Source organism: Suricata suricatta, chromosome 10 (assembly GCF_006229205.1).
Source record: "Suricata suricatta isolate VVHF042 chromosome 10, meerkat_22Aug2017_6uvM2_HiC, whole genome shotgun sequence".
Lineage (NCBI taxonomy): Eukaryota > Metazoa > Chordata > Mammalia > Carnivora > Herpestidae > Suricata > Suricata suricatta.
In genome coordinates this window covers 79,642,659-79,658,192 of record NC_043709.1, presented here as the reverse complement: position 1 = coordinate 79,658,192, position 15,534 = coordinate 79,642,659, and the positions used below count along the sequence as shown (strand labels likewise).

The window sequence follows — 15,534 nt, the reverse complement described above, 5'->3', positions numbered from 1 at the left end:
CCACCTCCACCCAAATATTGGCATACTTCCAAAATCATAAATTCCACTCCAAAATTCTAGAGAGTCTATGTTTTCTTGGTGTACCTATGTTACATTTGAACCAATCTGTTTCTTTTCAAAAATGTGCCTGATAGGATTCACTCACATAAGCTCCAAGGAAAACCAGAGAAATGTAAAATATGATTCATGTGCATTGAAATGTGGTGCTAATTTCTTTTGAAATTGTGGCTGAATGTCTTCCCAAGAATTCCATTATTCCTAAAAGTAAAAATTCTTTTGAGCTCAGGTTAAGTAGAACCTCAGTTACTACTTGCTCAATCTGCAAGTCCAGTTTGAGCGTAAGTATATGTATTTTCTTCTAAAAATTATTAATATTATTTTTCTCCTCTGTTTTAACTTAAGTGTATTCAGATGTTTAAACATCTAAGAAAGTACAACTTTGGGACAACTACAAATCACTCTGCTTTAGTGTCTGAATTGGCCTGAATTAGTGACAATTAATGCAACGATGATGAAGATAATTAAGTCTTAATTGAAAAATCGTTATACATTAACTCTGCTTGCACAGCCCAACTCCTCTGATTATGGGGCAATGGAAGGCAAGAACATCAGTCTTCTCTTCTGACCTCAGAAACTCTGGATACTCTTTTTCCCCCTTTTCGCCTCCAGCACCCCATCTGTGGTAAGCAACTAGGTTTTCTTGGTTTAGATCAAACTCCAATTCTTTACTGAGACATGGTTTGTTCCTACTAATTCACCCCATCTTATTAATTTGCTTGTATTAACAACTTTCTGTGTGACTTTGTCATATGCAGCAATGATAAATAAGATATATTTTTTAAAAAGACATACCGACTAAAAACACAAAAAGCTTTGTGGATTAGGAACAAAATAAGACACAGTGATAAGCAAGAATGATTTTCAATCCTTGAACAATAACAGGGACTGAAATCACATGGTAGGTAAGTAAATTCGAGCTATGAAAGCAGATATTAAAATAGGAATTTTTCACCTCTTAAGAGAGCCTTAAAACTTGGGGGACCCCTTTCCAGCTCTGGCTGTGCAGTAGGACACTCACAGACAGGACTGGACCTAGACATCTGTAATTAACAGCTGAAGCGTCAAATTACCATAGGATGTGGAACTCTGTCCTCAATAGCAGATCTGGCTCGGAGCTGCCCAAGATGCAGCAGGTTGAGGCAGCCATAAGACTGATAGAAGAGATCCACATATGCAGAGAAAGAAAAAGCAAAAACCAGCCACCTAAGAAGAACCTGCATTTTCAAATTCCAAAGCACGTGAGGAAACAGACATGAAGAAGGTCAGTCCCATGATACATAAAAAATCAAGAGGTCGACTCACTACCAACAAAATGCAGGTTAACAGAACAATTTCAAAATAGCTTTTAAATACATTTGTTCAAACACCAGAGAAATAAAGAAAGCAAGTATATACCAAATAAACAAAAATATTTTTAAAAGGCATATATAAATGAATAGCAGGTGGATACACAAAAGAATCAACAGAAATCTGAGAATAAAAATTATAATCATTTCAACAAAAATTAATTCACAAAGGTAAGCTATTCTGCACACATTCTAAGAAATATTATTGGTTTATAACACAATATACAAAATCAATGCAGAAAGAAGCACAGAGAGATTTTTAAAAAGGCAAATCATAAAAGAAAAAGTTAAAAGATAAGGAGGATAAATCAAGAGGATCCAACATACATTTAATAGGAGTTGCAAAAGAGACAAGAGAGGGAAAAGGTAAAGAAGTAACATCTGAAAGAAAATAGCTCAAAATTTTTCAGAATTAAAGGAAGATATAGGTATACAGAGTAAAAACATACCATTAATATCAGGTGGGAAAAACAAAAATAAAACTTCCTTGTGTAAAATATAAAAATAATAATTAAAAATAAATTCATAGACACAGAGAATAGATTTGTCACTGCCAGAAGTGAAGGGTAGTGGGTGGGTGAGATAGGTGGAGAAAGTCAAAAGGTACAGATTTCCAGTTAAAAATAAATAAGCCCTCAGTGTATAATGTACAGCATAGTGGTGATAGTTAATAATACTGTATTTGAAAGTTGCTATGAGAGTAAATCCTTAAAGTTCTCAATACACACACACACACACACACACACACACACACAAAATGTCATAACTCTGTATGGTGACAGATGTTAACTAGACTCATTGTAGTGATGATTTCACAATAAACACAAATACCAAATAATTATGTTGTAAACCCAAAACTAATATAATGTTGTATACCAACTCTACCTCAACTGTTAAAAATGCATTAAAATTTTTTCTGGTAGAAGTATCTGGGTTGCTCAGTTGGTTAAGGGTTTGACTTTGGCTCAGGTCATGATCTTTACAGTTTGTGACTTTGAGCCCTCCATCAGGCTGTGTGTTGACAGCACCCTGGAACCTACTTCGGATTCTCTCTCTTTCTCTCTCTCTCTCTCTCTCTCTCTCTCTCTCTCTCTCTCCTGCTCTCTCTCTCAAAAATAAACATTAAATTTTTTTAAATTTCCTTATAAAAACATCATAGTAAAACTTCAGAACATCAAAGACAAAGCAAAAATCTACAAAATTATCAAAAAGTTAAAAAAAAGGCCAATAAAGTAACAATTCTATCAGCAAAAAACTTCTTAATGGAAACAAAATATGTCAGAAAATAATTACATTATAACTTTACTAAAGGAAAATAACTGTCAAGCTAAAATTCTAATACATAAAGTAGCACTTAAGAGTGGAAGTACAATAAAGATATTTTCATATATTTAAAAAAAATAGGATTTATAACCCACAGACCCTGACCAAATGGCTTAATGAATAAATTTCAGCAAAAAGAAAAGTGAGCCCAGAGAGACGATGTGAGAAGCAAGAAATAAAAGCAAGCTGAAGAGATAAAATATGACAAAAGATACAATTCATAGTAAAAATAATTTTTAGGAATTAAAGCTTCTAATAAAAAACCTGGTACATCATAATTTATATGACGCATTTACAAGAAACAGTATGCAATTAAAATGTATGACAAGAATAAATGCAATTGCTAAAGAATAGCAATTTGACCTAAAGCTTCTAGACCAGTAGAGGAAAAGAAAAAATGAGGAGAAAATATCAACTCTATCAACCTAACAAAAAGCAAGAAAATAGAGGGAAAAGAAAAAACCTGCATGGAGAAAAAAAGATAGAATAAACCCAAATATTTATTAAACATAAAATAATTTAAAGATTATCAGATTCCATTTTTGTAATTATGTTTATAGTCTTGAAGTCTTTTCCTTTGTTTTCTTTTTCTTTCTTTTTTTTTTTTTACATGTATCATGCCATGGATTCATCAGGAATGGTTTCCAGCAGCTCATACTCTTTCCCATTGCTTCTCACAAAGTGTGTTTTCTCTGGGTGGAGCAAAACGTGCTTCTATTGGATGTACATTAATTCTCTTGGCAAGAATCTCGCCCTTAACTTGTATGTTTACAACAGTGCCAACAGCATGCTGGGTAACGCTGTGGAATCTTCCCATTTTGCCAAGGTAATGTCTGTGGCCGTTCCTTTTTGAACAGTCCCCATTCCCCTAATGTCCACAATATCATCTTCCTTGCAGATTCTCATCTATGTGGCCGAAGGAAGCATTCCATGCATTCTAGAAGGCCTAAAGAACATACGGCAGTGCCTCAACGCTTTCCCTTTGTGGTTGTCTTTTTAGAGAATTACTGGAAGACGGAGGCTCCAGACAAAAGGGATCAAATTAGGTGAGGAGTTAAGATGGTAGGGTGGTAGGGGAACCCTAGACTTGTCTCATGCCAGGAACACAGCTAGGGAAATATTAAATCATTCTGCACACCCATGAAATGGATCTGAGGACTGAGAGAACAAACTGCACACACAGAGGGAGAAGAGAAAGGGATCAGATTAGATGTTTAAAATCTAGCTCTCTGCTGCTCACAAGACACACCACCAAAACAAAATGACCAGAAAATCTGAAATAGATTGATATTCAAAAAGAGGCATCAGAGAAATACCAACCAAAAGGCAGCTAGTGTAGTGATCGTACTATCAGGCAAATAAAATTTAAGGAAAAATGAGGTGGCTAAGGAAAATGTTAACTTTGAATTACAAAGGTATCTGACCTGAAACAAAGAAACAGACAAAACCCCATGGGTATCTGATCTGGTGATTCCATGTGGGATGACTACCACTCTAGATCCTGAGTTTCTGTCATCGGGGAATTGGAACCAACCTCAAACCAGTAAACAGCATGAAGACATGGCCGTAATCTGTGCTATTCACTACCACATTATCAGCGCATGTGCGTGCTGCATGGCCCAGTGCCTGGAACATACCACAAGCTCAACAAACATGAATTAATTACATCTCTAAACTATAAATGCCACTGAGGAGCCCCACATCTTTTTCTGTACCCTCAAAGTAAAACATGGTGTAGAAATTCTGGTTTACAGTTACATGCATCACTAACTGAATAGCAGTTAACCCCGCCTCCATTTTCACACCTCTCCCCAACCCCACCATGTTCCCAAGACTCTCTATTTTGTTGGTGCAACTATGCACAATAAGAACAGAAATTCCACTGAAGATCTTGGGCCATACGATAGGAGCTTGTGCCTCCAGAGCCCATTCCTGGGGCGAGCAAAGGGGGAGCCATGAGAGAGAATTCAAACAACACAGGCATTTTCAGCTAGATCTGCAATATTCTAACACCTCCCCTTTGACCTTGTATCAGTCTTTCTGGTTTTGAGTAAAAGAAGATCTAATGATAACTTCATTCTCCAGAGAGAAAAAAAGTCATAGTTGTGAGGTATTTTCAGATAGAATTTTATATCGAATTCTAAAACAGAGAAAATAATATAAATGCACTCAACTATGTCAATAAGTTCCACTGCACTGACAGGCAGCTTTGAATGAATTTTGATGGGAGATGATGTCCCCAACATTGCTAAATTAAGATCAATAATCGCAACTTCATATTTCTCAAGCATGTTTCTTTTTGCTCTGATGTTTCTCAGTCTAAAACGGTAGGGAAAGAAGCAGGAAAAATAAAAATGCACACTCCCTGATCTCTGGTGAGTCCTGGTCCAGCACCATCCTCTGAATTATGAGAGGCCAAGATTCTCTCTGGCAGAAACTGAAGAGTGGTTTGCTCAGGGTTACAACCAGCAGTGAGGGAGGGCTCATCTCTGACCTTTACTTGCCCATTTCTTCAAGGAACACCTTATTGTTAGCAAGGGAGACTTTGGAAGTGAGCCTGAGTAAATTATTGCATATGTTAGATTAACAAAGAAATGGATATGTCAAAAGGAAGTACTGGTAGATAAATAACAGGAAAATAAAAAGTGCTGTCTAGGGGCACCTGAGTGGCTCAGTCAGTTAAGGTTCCGACTTCGGCTCAGGTCACGATCTCAGGGTTTGTGAGTTCAAGCCTGGCATCATGCTCTAAGCCCTGGCAATCACCATTCTACTCTCTTGAATTAGACTATTTTGCAGTATTATGAACAATAGCCAAAGTATGGAAACAATTTAGATGCCCACTGTTGGATGAATATATAAAGAAAATGCTATTTTATACATACAATGGACTATCATTCAGCTTTAAAAAAGAAGAAAATCCTGCCACGACCTGGGTGAACCTGGAAGACATTATGTTACGTGAAATGAGCCAATCACAGAAGAACAAACGCCTCATGTTTCTGCTTATATGAGGAGTGATTTCTTTAACTTTGCGAATTACTGTCAAACTATTTTCTAAAGTGTTTATACCAATTATCACCTCACCAGCTGTGATGAGCATTCCAATGTATGAATGCCTGTGAAATTGGTAAACAGCTTTCTCTTGTTCAAATGTAAAGGTATGTAGCAGATCATCAAGGAGGGAAATAAAAAGAATGCTGTGTTCTGGTGCACTGAAAACACAGGGACTTGAAAACTGCACATGACTAGGGGCATCGGGGTGGCTCAGTCAGTTGAACCCCTGACTCTTCAGCTCAGGTCATGATCCCACAGTTCATGACCTCAAGCTCCTCATTGGGCTTGCTGTTCTCAGTGCTCTCTCTCTCTCTCTGACCCTCCCCCACTCTCCCTCTCTCTTGCAGAAATAAAACATTTTTAAAAATTCAAAAACAAAACCACACATGATCGAATCCCCGACTTATGAAAACTGAGAATAATGCCCATCTCAGCACTGTTTGAAGGAGGACATAAATACATCTACAGCACCAACACAAAGTAGGAATGATACACTTGAGAGGTATAGGATCGTTCTCTTTCTCAACCATTTCCAGAACCAAAGCTGAAGGATCCAGTTTCTCTGCAGGAGTCACAAGGGCAGAGCGCTATATCTTGCAGATTATTTTCTGGTATATTTATCTCATGGTACCTGAGCAGATACAAGTGTCTTGCATAAATAAGAACAGAAAAATGTAAAACTTCTTTTAGGACATTTATAACTCTTAAATCCAAATATTAAACGAAGCACAGCAAAAGTATTACACATCTTCTATTAAACATTTAAAAGGAAAGATCAGCAAGGAAAAAAACAACTCCAAGCCCCGCTAAAAGGGAAGAAGTGAATATTCCACCAGATACTACAGTCCCCATTTTCATTCGCTCACCATGATCCACTCCTTCAGAAGCAGGTGTGGAGCCCGGCTGAGCAACCCCTCAGAGCCATTCACTCACGTGAGGCTTACCACAAGAGTCTACAACTGACTCTTGATGACTTAAGAGCTATTTAACAAAATTACTAACCTCCTTTCATTCTGAGTTATTGTGCCATTTTCCAGCTTTTTAACTGTGGTCGCCAGCACTTTATTTGCATCATTGGCAAAGTCTAAGTCTCGGACCTCAGACAGCGGGACAGACACAATGGCAAAGGCTTCTTTATCTTCTTTTGTTTGGCACGTTCCAATCTGCAATGTGTTTTTTCCACTAAGATTAGTTGGTTTTTTTTAATATGCAATATTTTTCTGGTACTAACACATCTTAATATGTTTAAGAAATATAAGATGGGGGCACCTGGGTGGCTCAGTTGGTTATGTATCTGACTCTTAATTTCCGCTCAGGTCATGATCTCAAGGTCCTGAGATAGAGCCCTGCATCGAGCTCCATGCTGAGTGTGGAGCCTGCTTGGACTCTCTCTGCCTCTCTCTCTGCCACTCTCACCCCCTCTCTAAAGTAAATAAATAAATAAACAAATACTCTAAAAAAAAGAAATATAAGATAGGAATAGATAGTCCAAATACAGTAATTCCCACATATATCATCCACTATGAAAAACTGTAGGGACACACAGATTTGCCATGCCCATTTTCTGCCTTGTTCCCAAAGCCCACTAGAAACATCTTTATACACTTATCCTTTGCTGCAGTGTCAACAGAATAGAGATAATGTACTCCTGGAATCTTCTCCCCTTCTACATGCTGCTCTCATGCTTTTGGTATCTGTGCTAGCATCCTCCTGAATCACAGCCCCACTGCAGACTAGCCACTTCGTTCAGCTACCTAAGCAACTAGCAAAATGAATACTTGAGGAAATTCCTTGTAATAATCTCTAATATTGAGAAAGACGGATGGTAAGGAACATGTCAATCACCCCCTGATTCCAATCACACAACATTTGTCTAAAAATTAAACAATTCTCGCAGGGTACCCAGGTGGCTCAGTCAGGTAAGCACCCTACTGTTGGCTTCAGCTCAGGTTATGATCTCAGGGCTTTATGGGTTCAAGCCCCGTGCCAGATTGGGATTCTCACTCTCTCCTCTCTCTCTACCCCTCCCTGCTCACACTGTCACTATCTCTGTCTCTTTCAAAATAAATAAACTTCAAAAAAAATCAAACAATTCTCAGGACTCCTGGGTGGCTCAGTTGGTGAAGCATCCGACTTTGGCTCAGGTCATGATCTCGCGGTTTGTGGGTTTGAGCTCCACGTTGGGTTCTATGCTGACAGCTCAGAGCCTGGAGCCTGCTTCAGATTCTGTGTCTCCCTCTCTCTCTGCCCCCTCCCCCACTCATGTTCTTTTTCTGTCTCAATAATAAATAAACATAAAATATTTTTTTAAAAATCAAACAATTCTCAACATTTACCTTTAACATGACAGGCCTCTCTTCATCTGTGTCTATGGGGATACTGGTACTTGTTACCCACGTGTTGGTACATAAGTGCCTTAACCGAACATATGAGTTCCTAAAAGCAAAATAATACAAAAAACAGATTATTAAAGATTAGCACACTTACATACTAACATATTAACAGTTTCATACATGATATGAATGAATATATTAAAGACTAGCTGACTCAAGTATAGATCAGTCTGGTTTAAGGAAAAAGCTCTGAACCAAAGACTACTTCAAAGCATGTGGTCTTATTACCTAGACCAGTGGCTCTCAAGTGTGGTCCCTGGACCAGCATTAGCAGCATCACTTGGGAACTTATTAGATATACAAAGTCTGAGGCTTCCTCCCAGTTCACTGAATCAGAAACTCCAAAGGTACGGCCAACAATGAATTTTTTAAATTTAATTTAATTTTTAATTTTTATTTATTATTGAGACAGAGAGAAACAGAGCATGAGTGTGGGAGGGGCAGAGAGAGAGAAAAACACAGAATCCTAAACAGGCTCCAGGCTCCGAGCTGTCAGCACAGAGCCCGACACGGGGCTCGAACTCACAAACTGTGAGATCGTGACCTGAGCCGAAGTCAGACGCTTACCTGACTCTGAGCCACCCAGGTGCCCCAACAATGAATATTTTAGCAGCCTCTCCAGGCAATGCTGATTTGAGAGCCACTGACTGCATAACCATGTAGGTTAACACAGCTATCTGATAGTAGTTTCTGTAGCATGATCATTTGCATGTAAACATCTATCAGCCAATCTTCATTATTTGCAGATTCTGCACTTGTGAATTCACCTACTCACTAAAAAGCATTTGTAACCCAAAATCAATAGTCACTTGTGCAATCATTCTTGGACATGAACGGAATGGCAAAAAAATTTGAGTCTCCACTGTGCACATTCCCAGTGCGAACAAGGCAATGCTCTGCCTTCTCGTTTCTGCCCCGACTACAAACAAGCATCCTTTTCATGAGCTATTCAGTGCCATGTTTTTCCAGATTTCTGCACTTTTTGTTGATGAGTTTGCTGTGTAAAACAATCCCAAGCATAGTGCTGGAGTGCTCTCCAGTGTTCCTAAGGACAAAGCTGCGATGTGCCTCATGGCGAAAATACTTATGTTAGATAAGCTTCATTCGGGCATGAGATACAGTGTTGATAACTGTTAGTTTGATGTTAATGAGTCAACAGCAGATATTAAATAAGGTGTCTTTAAACAAAAATATGCACAGCACAAGGAACCTAACCCTGCATGTCTTTTAGGAGAAATGGCTCAATATTTGCTATTTCAGTGTACTGGAAAAAAACAAGAATCAACTATGTATGAATGGTGAGGGAATACTGAGAAAGGACAGCTAGAACTTCCAACCAACTCAAACATTATCATCTTAGTGAACCTTTTATTATTATCATTTCTTTAACAAATATGTGTAAAATATCTGTTTAAACAAAAGCATTGTGCTAAGTTCTCTACCTCCAAGCTGCTGAGAGTTCGTAGGAACTATAAGACACTAAATAAACCCTACATGAGGCAAAAAGCATTAAGACCAATAAAGAACCAAATAAAATGTCAATGGAAAGAGGTTCACTCAGCATCACGACAGTTCTGATCATTCATTAAGGCAGGTGCAACAGAGACTGTTTCAAAACTCTAAAATAGCACAGAGGCTCCTGGGTGGCTGAATTGGTTAAGTATCCAACTTCAGCTCAGGTCATAATCTCACAGCTCATGAGTTCGAGCCCCACATAAAACTCTGTGCTGACAGCTCAGAGCCTAGAGCCTGCTTTGGTTTCTGTGTCTCCCTTTCTCTCTGCCCCTCCTCTGATGGTGCTTTCTCTCTCTCTCTCTCCCTCTCTCTCTCACTCTCTCTCTCTCTGTCTCTCTGTCTCTCTCTGTCTCTCTCTCTCCCTCTCTCTCTCTGTCTCTTTCTCTGTCTCTCTCTCTCCCTCCCTCTCTCTGTCTCTCTCAAAATATGAATAAACATTTAAAAAAAAGAATATGTAAAAAAAAGAATGTAAGACATTCTCTTACCTTACATTCTGGCTACCTTATTACCAATTCTGCTTCCCCACCTCTCACTGACTTAGGTCCCATTGGTTTTCTAGCTGCCCCTTCAGCACACCCAGTAAACTTTAAGATTTTTCCATTTCATGTTCCTGCTGTTTGAAACACTCCTGATAGAGAAGACTTGATCTCTCAAATCATTCAGATCTTTTCTCAAATGTCCAAAATCAGAGAGGCCATTTCTGAACACTAATATCTAATCCAATTCTCTCTGTAATTTTTTCAAAGCAGTTTTATTATCTGCCTTGGTATTTTATGTTAATTTTTCTATTGCCTCTCTTCCTTATTTGAAATTAAGTATATAACCAGTTTGTTCACTGTTCACTTCCCAGTGTCAAGAAAAATGTCTGTTACGTTCAGTAAAGGTTTGTTGACTGAATGACTAAAGAAATGAACAAATGGATAAATGAATGATAGAAAGAAATCTGAAATTTGACATAATAGAAAGAAATGATATAAATATTAGTAGAAATGCCCCTAGATTATTTTTCCTGTTAGAAAACAAAGGCCATAAAGTAATAAGAATAAATAATTCTTATGAATTTTTCAGTTTCTTTAGTCCTGCACATTTTAATTATTTATGAGAATAATACAAACTATGTTAATCTTCTCACAAAAGATGCATGATTTTTACACACTAGTTCACTTATGCTTACTCCATTGATATCACAAAAATTCCATTAATATTACATTTTAATTCCTTACCTACCCCTATAATTACTCAAAGAAATTTTATTATTTAAATATATATATACATTTTTTTTTACCTTGGGACCAGGCAGTCAGCTCTCTGAAGAGTTGTGGCATCCAGTTCAAAAAGGGATGCAATGTCATTTCCATGGGGCACTGAGACTAAAGTGTACATGATCTTCTCCCCTGCCTGGCGTTTCTTCTTTGAAGCTGGAAGATCTCCATCTCTCTGTTGAAGAGGTACAAAGTCATTTACTTTTATCAGGTTTCTTCCTAAATTCTTCATTGAATCAGGAGGTGAGATTTAAATTTGCACAGTATTTCTTCATTGGATTATAGAGATGCCTGTTTTACATCATCCAAAAAGCAGGTCAGGCCTCACAGTCTTAGAGGTAATTATTACCAATAGTGATAAGTCACACACTCCTATAGGGAAGGCTTGATCTGGGCAAATAATCAAAGCACTAACAGTCATAACAGTTGTGTTCCCTTACCATGTCTTAAACTGATAGTTTTGACCATTCCACATTTAAATCGAACAGAGAAGAAATAGTATGTTGAATCATCTAGATTTCCTAAATTAAAGAGTCAACATGGAAGTGTTCCAGAGTTCCTGACTAATGTCTGAAACATGACTGGGACATTATCCTGAAGAGAAAAGGAATCAACAGCAATATTCCCATTCAATTCATCAGCTTGTTCCATTAAATCCAAAAACATACTATAATGGCATATCAAGTGAAATAAAAGGGGATATTCACAAACAGAAGTCTTAACGATGTCAACAAACTGAGTCAACATTTCTAATATACCCTCCTTTAAGCAGGCAGCCACCCAAGAATGGTAAATATATATTTTTACTTGAACCAAGTGTCAATCCCTGTGGAAGAATAAGCGGCACAAGAAACCAAAATGTGATAGAGCAAATGTAATATGAGCTTGGTAATTACATGCATATTATAATTATAAATATGTATCAAAAAAACAAAATTCCAAAATGAAAAGAGAAAGAGAGTATGACTGTACCATCACAGGAAGTTGAATGAAAGTGGAGAAGAGAAGGGGTGCACCAAAGGCAAATGAAAGCAGGCAGTTACTTAGTCGTCACTATGACAATGAGATATGACACCTGATCCTTCCAAAACACTCACTTGAAATTCCATCCCAAGATTGTAAATATCATTTCCCTTGCGGTTTCATTCTGACGTCTTCTATAAATGGTGTGCAAAGTGGTGGCACCACTGAATGAGAAGAGGGCAGAGGAACCCCCAGGGTTCCTAAGCAGGAGCAGGGCTGTTAGCTGCTAAATCTCACATCGCCCAGAAGCACCTGCTAGCTCCTGTCATCTTTCACTTCTATAGAGACCACAATTCAGACTTAAATGAAGGCAGGGGTCTGGCAAACTCTCCCCAGATAGTTTGACCCCCATAATAGTAGTCTCTAGTCAGTAAGCATAAACTATGTTTATTGATAAGAAAAAAAAGCATACTTAAAATTTATTACTTACATTATAAGTAGGCAAGTGGATAAACAAACTGTGGGATATCCAAACAGTGGAATATTATTCAGTGCTAAAAAGAGATGTGCTATCAAGCCACAAAGAAAATGATGGAACCTTAAATGCACATTGCCAAGTGAAGAAGCCAGTCTAAAAAGGCTACCTACTGCGTGATTCCAACCACATGACATTCCAAAAAAGGAAAAACTATGGAGACAAAAAAAGACCAATAGCTGCCAGGGAGTAGGTGGGGAGAAAGGAATGAAAAGGCAGGGCACATAGGATTTTTAGGGCAGTGGAACTATCCTGTCTGATAGATGTGGATACATGTATACATAGTGGATACATGTCAAATGATTGGCTCCTTTTATCAAAATTCATAGAATGTACAAGGCCAAGAGTGAACCCTAATGTAAACTTTGGACTTAGAGTGATAATAATATATTAAAGTAGATTAATCAGTGTAACAAATGTTCCACTCAGGTGCCAAATGTTGATAGTGGGGAGGCTGTGATTGTGTGGTGGCAGGGGGAACGTGTACTTTCCACTGATTTTTGCTATGAACTGAAAACTGCTCTTAAAAATAGTTTTTAAAAAACAGGATGAAAGAAAATATTTGGAAGTCATATACCTGATAGGGGTTTATATCTAGAATATATAAAGAACATAAATAACAGTTACAATTCAAGAATAAAAAGACGACCCAATTAGGGACACCTGGGTGGCTCAGCTGGTTAAATGTCCAGCTCTTGATTTCAGCTCAGGTCATGATCTCACAGTTTGTGAGATCAAGCCCCACATGGGGTTCTACAATGAAGCACAGAGCCTGTTAGGGATTCTCTCACCCTCTCTCTCTACCCTTCTCCAGCTCACTAGCTCTCTCTCTCTCTCTCAAAATAATCAAATATTAATGTCTTTTTTTAAAAAAAGACAACCCAATTAAAAACTGAGCAAAAGTTTTGAATAAACATTTCTTCCTAGAAGATATTCAAATGGCCAATAAGAACATGTAAAGATGCTCAACATCATCACTAATTATTAAAATGCATTAGGATGGCTATAATCAAAGAGACAGACAATAGCAAGTGTTAGTGAGAATGTGAAATTGTAACAGTACATATATTGCTGGGGGACACATAAAATGGTATGGCCATTTAAAAAGAGTTTGGCAGTTCATCAAAAGGTTAAACATATGATCAACAATTCTAATTGTAGGTATCTATCCAAGAAAAACAAAAACATATTTCCACACCAAAACCTGTCCATGAATGTTCACAGCAGCATTTATAAAAGTCAAGATGTGGAAACAATCCAAATGCCCATCAAACAATGAACAGATAAATAAAATGTGGCATGTGCACACAATGGAATAATATTTGGTCATAAAAAGGAATGCAGTACAGATACATGTTGCAATATGCATGAACCTTGAAAACATTATGCTAAGTGAAAGAAGCCAGACACAAAAGGCCATATATTGTATGAGTTGGTATATGAAATATCCGGAATAGACAAATCCATAGAGAGTAGATTCATGGCTACCAGGGCCTGGGGGAGGGGAGGAGGGGGAGTGGCTGCTAATAGATATAGGATTTCTTTTGCAAATAATAAAAATGATATAGAATTACACAGTGGCTATAGTTTTGGAGCTCTGTGAATGTATTTAAAAATTGATTTTATATTTTTTAAATAGAAGAGCTTTATGGTATGTGAATTATATCTCAATAAAGTTGGGAGGGGAGGGAAAAGGAACAAGGGGGAAAGAGAGGGAGAGGGGGAAGGAGGAGGAAAGGAGGGAAGGAGGAAGGGAGGGAGGGAGGGAGGAAGTCAGAAGTATGCTATTTCATTGATGACTGCCACGTAGCTCAACACGAAAATCCAGGTGCTACACTAAGATATGAGTGCCAAAAAAGCAGTTTTCCCTGCAATGTAATGCTGGCACAAGAAGTGGTAATTCTAAAAGAAAGAAAAGGAAATTTGTTTTAATTATGTCCTCATAAGATGCAAACTTGGGAAGAAACAGACCCAGAGCATTACAGTCACAAAGAAATATCACAAAAGAGATTTTTTTCTAGACTCTTTAATGCTATGACAGCCAAAAGAGAAAACCACCAACATAATGAATGTTAATTAATACATGTGAGAGAGGGCTGCTGCATCACGTAGGAACACAGAAATAACAGACAAAAGCAGTCAATTGTAAAAATAACCCAAAGGATTTTCTGAATATGTAGTCAAAGGGATTTGAGGACAAGTGGAACAAGCAGTTTCAGTGTTTTACGAGAAAGACACAATTAAAATATGACTTTAATTAAGGAAAATAAAATTTAATCAATTATATTGAACCATGTTTGAAGAAAGCCTTTATTAATAAGATGAACATGTAGCCTAGATAAGCTGAGATTCGATGAACAAAATTTGATAGTCCCTCTCATCACTGCTAGTACAAATGCCAAAAAATTAATATTACTGTCTTTTCAGAGGAATACCATATCCCTAAAAAGAATATGTGTCACCTAATTTCCTGAGCCTCCTGCACATCAATCTTCCAATTATAACTTAGCTTTTGCTATAGATTTTCCTTCAAAGAAAATGCAATAACCAACCAAATGATTTATATTTATCTACCTAACAACTGAAAGTTGGCATTGGGGTTTATACATCAGTCACTTGTGAGTTCATTTAGTATAATAGAGTCAATCCTAGTGCATGTATTCTCCCTTTGAAATGTTCATAAAGTTAATTTTCAAGACTTACAAAAAGAAAGCAGATCCAGGCCCTTCTACCCGTCTACATACACCCCCTTTGTATACCTCCCTGTGGGCTCTGAACAAGAGTAGTTGGGGACCTCTCTATTTTGACACTCTTGTCATGAACAATAAATTTTTTTCCAAACACAGAAAAACCTTGCTTATTAGGGCTAATTAAAAGAGGTCACTCTGCATTACTCATACAATTTAAGACCTGTGGTTTAGTTTTAATTACACAGTATAAGTGGAATGTACAACTATACCCCTAAATAATTTGCTTAGGTTCCTGGAAGGTAGAGGGAGTAGAAAAGCTTTCATGAATAAACTCCATTTATAAGTAGCATAACAATTGTTTATGTGTGAAAAGAACTTCTAACATCAGTTTTT

General features: G+C 37.5%; 1 protein-coding gene across 3 annotated transcripts in view; it reads right to left on the bottom strand.

The window, feature by feature from the left end:
• ITPR2 (inositol 1,4,5-trisphosphate receptor type 2) overlaps positions 1 to 15,534 on the bottom strand; it is a 478,853-nt gene that overhangs the window by 334,800 nt on the left and 128,519 nt on the right. For all 3 annotated transcript variants that reach the window (XM_029955850.1, XM_029955851.1, XM_029955853.1), the window contains 3 exons: positions 10,977 to 11,128; positions 8,120 to 8,219; positions 6,786 to 6,946 (listed from right to left, as the gene is read on the bottom strand). In XM_029955850.1, the coding sequence (XP_029811710.1) occupies positions 6,786 to 6,946; positions 8,120 to 8,219; positions 10,977 to 11,128 (413 nt within the window). The remainder of the gene's footprint in view (positions 1 to 6,785; positions 6,947 to 8,119; positions 8,220 to 10,976; positions 11,129 to 15,534) is intronic.